General features: G+C 43.9%; 1 protein-coding gene across 1 annotated transcript; it reads left to right on the forward strand.

Annotated features, from left to right (window-relative positions):
- Positions 1–385: 385 nt before the first annotated feature.
- Positions 386–5,822, forward strand: LOC109747563 (arabinogalactan protein 16). Its single transcript, XM_020306601.4, has 3 exons — positions 386–499; positions 5,421–5,448; positions 5,536–5,822. Exons 1-3 carry the CDS (start codon positions 386–388, stop codon positions 5,640–5,642), a joined length of 249 nt encoding a protein of 82 aa, XP_020162190.2. The 3' UTR covers positions 5,643–5,822.

Raw genomic sequence — 5,822 nt, forward strand, 5'->3', positions numbered from 1 at the left:
TTTGTATAATCATCCACAAATTCAAACCATGCAACCATGTGTAGGGCAATTACGTATCATTAATTTCATCCTCTCCCAAGCTTGTGCAACATGTTCATGATCAAGTTGCTTAAAATTCATAATATCGTTTCTAAGAGAGATAATCTTAACGGGAGGAAAATACTTAGAGATAAAAGCATCTTTGCACTTATTCCAAGAATCAATACTATTTTTAGGCAAAGACGAAAACCAAGCTTTAGCACGATCTCTAAGAGAAAAAGGAAATAGCTTCAGTTTAACAATATCATTATCAACATCTTTCTTCTTTTGCATATCACACAAATCAACGAAGCTATTTAGATGAGTAGCGGCATCTTCACTAGGAAGGCCGGCGAATTGATCCTTCATGACAAGATTCAACAAAGCAGCATTGATTGCACAAGATTCAGTATCGGTAAGAGGAGCAATCGGAGTGCTAAGGAAATTATTATTGTTGGTATTGGTAAAGTCACATAATTTGGTATTATCTTGAGCCATCGTGACAAGCAACCAATCCAACACACGAGCAAATAAGAGACGTGCAAAAAGAGGTAAACGAAAAAGAGAGGGCGAATAAAACGGCAAGGGTGAAGTGGGGGAGAGGAAAACGAGAGGCAAATGGCGAATAATGTAATGCGGGAGATAAGGGTTTGTGATGGGTACTTGGTACGTTGACTTTTGTGTAGACCTCCCCGGCAACGGCGCCAGAAATCCTTCTTGCTACCTCTTGAGCACTGCGTTGGGTTTCCCTTGAAGACGAAAGGGTGATGCAGCAAAGTAGCGTAAGTATTTTCCTCAGTTTTTGAGAACCAAGGTATCAATCCAGTAGGAGGCTACGCGCAAGTCCCTCACACCTACACAAACAAATAAATCCTCGCAACCAACGCGATAAGGGGTTGTCAATCCCTACACGGTCACTTACGAGAGTGAGATCTGATAGATATGATACGATAATATTTTTGGTATTTTTATGATAAAGATGCAAAGTAAAATAAAAGCAAAGTAAAAAGCAACAGAAATAACTAAGTGTTGGAAGATTAATATGATGAAGATAGACCCGGGGGCCATAGGTTTCACTAGTGGCTTCTCTCAAGAGCATAAGTATTTTACGGTGGGTGAACAAATTACTGTTGAGCAATTGACAGAATTGAGCATAGTTATGAGAATATCTAGGTATGATCATGTATATAGGCATCACGTCCGAGACAACTAGACCGACTCCTGCCTGCATCTACTACTATTACTCCACACATCGACCGCTATCCAGCATGCATCTAGAGTATTAAGTTCATAAGAACAGAGTAACGCCTTAAGCAAGATGACATGATGTAGAGGGATAAATTCATGCAATATGATAAAAACCCCATCTTGTTATCCTCGATGGCAACAATATAATACGTGCCTTGCTGCCCCTACTGTCACTGGGAAAGGACACCGCAAGATTGAACCCAAAGCTAAGCACTTCTCCCATTGCAAGAAAGATCAATCTAGTAGGCCAAACCAAACTGATAATTCGAAGAAACTTGCAAAGATAACCAATCATACATAAAAGAATTCAGAAGATTCAAATATTGTTCATAGATAAACTTGATCATAAACCCACAATTCATCGGTCTCAACAAACACACCGCAAAAGAAGATTACATCGAATAGATCTCCACGAGAGAGGGGGAGAACATTGTATTGAGATCCAAAAAGAGAGAGGAAGCCATCTAGCTAATAACTATGGACCTGAAAGTCTGAGGTAAACTACTCACACTTCATCGGAGAGGCTATGGTGTTGATGTAGAAGCCCTCCGTGATGGGTCCCCCCTCCGGCGGAGCTCCGAAACAGGCCCCAAGATGGGATCTCGTGGGTACAGAAGGTTGCGGTGGTGGAATTAGGTTTTTGGCTCCGTATCTGATCGTTTGGGGGTACGTAGGTATATATAGGAGGAAGGAGTACGTCGGTGGAGCAACGTGGGGCCCACGAGGGTGGAGGGCACGCCCAGGGGGGTAGGCGCGCCCCCTACCTCGTGGCTTCCTGGTAGCTTTCTTAACGTAGGGTCCAAGTCCTCTGGATCACGTTCGTTCCGAAAATCACGTTCCCGAAGGTTTCATTCCGTTTGGACTCCGTTTGATATTCTTTTTCTGCGAAACTCTGAAATAGGCAAAAAACAGCAATTCTGAGCTGGGCCTCCGGTTAATAGGTTAGTCCCAAAAATAATATAAAAGTGAATAATAAAGCCCAATAATGTCCAAAACAGAAGATAATATAGCATGGAGCAATAAAAAATTATGGATACGTTGGAGACGTATCACCGTACTGTTAAAGGGGGTCGAGAAAATAATAAGGAAAAATTTCCATGTGATGCTCAACTCAAAATCCTACACCTACCAATCCCTTCGAGTGAAGCCATTGGAAATCTCATACAATTCAGTCATATTCTTCAGTGACAGAGACGAAGTTCTTCTGGTCTCTGAGGAATTTGTTCTGCCTGGGGAGTTAGGAATTCGGCAGTGCGGATTGCCTACACAATGAGGAACATGATAGCCCTGAGGAATTTGATACTCAAATTTCCGACCGTTGCTGTGCTACGCGCCAGCTGTCCCAAAATATCTACCCACCTAACGGTCATATTATTGAAGGGCATTTATGTCTTATCATGTCGGTCTGCTCCCTAGGCTATAAATAGCCGCCCCCTACAACCACTAGCTGGTTGGCTGCTCCGAGAGAAACTGACACTTGTCACTTGAGAGCATCCCATCCTCCGAGGACTTTGAGCGAAAATCATCGAGTGAGGAAAACCCAAACCCAAACACCTACAAACCCAAAGTGATTGAGCATCACTGAAGAGATTGATCCTGCGTGGATCCGACGCTTGTTATCTTTGAAGACTGTGCTTCTTCCAGACGGTTAGGCGTCATGGTCTAGAGCATCCAAGAGGAATTGTGGATCGCCGAGTGACCGAGTCTGTGAAGGTTTGGAAGTCACTTGAAGACTTACCACGAGTGATTGGGCGAGGTCTGTGTGACATTAGCTCAAGGCGAATACGGTGAGAACTGTGTGTCCGCAGGTTTAAATACCTAGCCGCTCCAACCAGACGTACAACTGAGACATCAGTTGGAACTGGTCTACCAAATCATTGTCTTCACCAAGCTTACTGGTTCTATTTCCTCAACTCTTTTATTTCCTCATAATTGTGTTGTGCATTTGTTCATATCTGTGTTTGATGACTTTGACTGAAGACTTTCTCAATTTCCTCAGTTCAATTTCTTCAGTCTGTTTGTCTTCATCCTGTGCTATCTTGTGTTTACGCTTTCTGTACTCTGTGCTCGTCTTCATTTCATCATGATGACCATGCTTGTATTCTGCTATGTTTACTTTTAAGTACTTATTCCGCTGCAAGTAGTTCTTCGCTAAGGAATTTCCTCACCTACAAATTCCTCATTGAAGAATTCATAAAAATCGCCTATTCACCGCCCGCCCCCTCTAGTCGATATAACGCACTTTCAATATTGTTGCTCTTGTGTGACGGGCCTCTTGGAGGCTTATATATTAACCAAACTCATCCATCAATACGACTGTTCATTTGCCATTCACCGCTCTCGATTTCCACCATCGAACACCGTGAAGGATTTTTTAATACCATACCAGTTCAATTATACGAATTTGTAAATGGGTTCACATATTTTTTTACCTCTGTAGAAGTGCATGCTCTAACCAATGCAACCAAAAGACCGACCTAATGAAAGAGACTAGATAATACATTTATACGTCAACACTCTCCCTCACGTGGCCTAAACATGGACCGAAAGGGGACTGCAATTTAATTGCGTCAGCCGGGTCTTGAACTCAAGACCTTTTAATTCTGATACCATGTAGAAATGCATGCTTTAGCCAATGCAATTAAAAGACTGATCTAATAAAAGAGACTAGGCAATATATTTATACGTCGACAATTGTATAACCATGTGAAGTGTGTCGATCTGTTTATGAATTGTGGGAACAACAAACAAGGAAAATCAGACGAATGGACTTGTTTGACCGTGAGGCGAAAGGCGGGTGTTCCGGCGCTTAGGACCTGCTTGGTTATCTGCATGCATTTTGAGAGGTCGGATGTGATGAACGGGCATGTTCATTAGGGCCTGACTTAGTAAAAACCATGCAAAAAAGGCGTACATATGTAGTTTGGTTGCATGCATACTGGTTGGTGAGAGTCGCATGCGACCCGCCACAAAAAAGAAGGAAATCTTTGCCATCTTCTGACATGCGCGAGCCTGCACGAGTGAAAACGAGGATTTGGGCCATTCCTCCCAACTAGGGCAATGTTGCTTGAAGTGGTGTGCGGCGCATGAATTCCAAGCTCCTCAGCCAGGCCAGCGCAAGCAAACACGACGCGGACTATAAGAATTTTACTTCATGCAGCCTATGTACCATGGAAATCCCCATCAGCCACATGTTGTGGGAAAATGTCGCTGCAACGCACACGGACGAGCTAGCAACCAAGTGGGCAGCGGCAAGCAAAGTAAGCAGAGGGTTCTCGTTCCGGTTGTGCGAAGGTTCCATGCCGTTTTTTCGTAATTTTGGAAACCGTAGAAGATTTTTAAACCGGTTTTCTCTTTGTTGTTGCTTTCTTTACCCTTTCCTGGTCTTTTATTTTTTGTTTCTTTTCCTATTTTCATAAATTCACAAATTTCAAAAAATGTTCAAACTCTTCAAAAACTGTTCAGAATTTTTAAAAATGTTTGCTTTTAAAAAAACTTTCAGAATTTCAAAAAACGTTTAGAATTTAGTACAAATTTTGTCACAAGGAGCGTCTTGCAGGACCTGCCATCTACCACCGTGTTGGCAACTAAACACGCCCTAGTGATTTGATTTTCCTATTTTTGTATTCCCAGGCTGCAAGTACTTGCTAGCAATATAATGCGCATTAATAAAAACTTGAATTCTATTCGCATGTAGTGAATCTGATTCGGCGTCCCGTCCAACCAAACCAGTAAACAAACGGGAATGTTTCTGCGGCCAGATGATTGCGCAGCACAACCGAACGCATAGACAGCCAATCTCAATCCAGGATCCAGACTGTAAAGACGGAAAAGAAATTCGGCAACGGTCGCCCATGTGAGCGGGCCCCGGCGCTGGCGCAAGACGCCATCGCGATCCCAGCGAGGTCCAGCGAATTCCAGGAGAGGCAAAGAGGAGAGAGCCGTTATATAATCAATCAATTATCAAGGGAGGTTGGTTATATAATGGCACAAGAGGCGGCAGAACGTGAGGACAAGGCAAAGAGTCAAGGAGAGAGATAGAGGCATCTATTCTCACAAGATACGCGGCTGCCATGGCGAGAACCCTCTTTGGTTTCGTCGTCGCCGCAGCGCTCGTCCTCGCCGTCTTCATGCCGGCCCTCGCCGCCGCGCAGGCCCCCGCGCCGGCGCCCACCAGCGACGGTGAGTCATCAAACTCTAGCATCTTCCCTTCTGAATTGTTTTTCCCTTCTGAATTTCCTCTCACTTGTTTCCTGTCGATGCGTGCAGCATCCTCGGTCGACCAAGGCGTTGCCTATTTTCTGATGATCCTGGCGCTGGTGCTCACCTACCTCATCCACCCGTTGGACGCCTCCTCCCCGTACAAGCTCTTCTGAGCCTGTATATGCGCAGAGGCTTCTCATTCTTTTGTTCTTCTTTCTGTTGTTCGTTGGTCGATAAGCTAGTGGATTCTTGAGAGATTGGTTGTGTGAGATTCGATTTGGATTCATTAATTTGTTGCTCTTGTACTCTGGTGGATTCGCACGCACGCGTGCATATTTTTGTTCCAATGCTTC

This window comes from Aegilops tauschii, chromosome 1 (assembly GCF_002575655.3).
Source record: "Aegilops tauschii subsp. strangulata cultivar AL8/78 chromosome 1, Aet v6.0, whole genome shotgun sequence".
Classification (NCBI taxonomy): Eukaryota; Viridiplantae; Streptophyta; class Magnoliopsida; order Poales; family Poaceae; genus Aegilops; species Aegilops tauschii.

Bases quoted from the DNA above. Each gene is read 5' to 3' on its own strand.
- LOC109747563 (XM_020306601.4), top strand. From the start codon at position 386: ATGACAAGATTCAACAAAGCAGCATTGATTGCACAAGATTCAGTATCG. The intron at 500-5,420 runs GTATTATCTTGA...GCCGCCGCGCAG, and splicing joins TGGTAAAGTCACATAATTTG to GCCCCCGCGCCGGCGCCCAC. The intron at 5,449-5,535 runs GTGAGTCATCAA...CGATGCGTGCAG, and splicing joins GCCGGCGCCCACCAGCGACG to CATCCTCGGTCGACCAAGGC.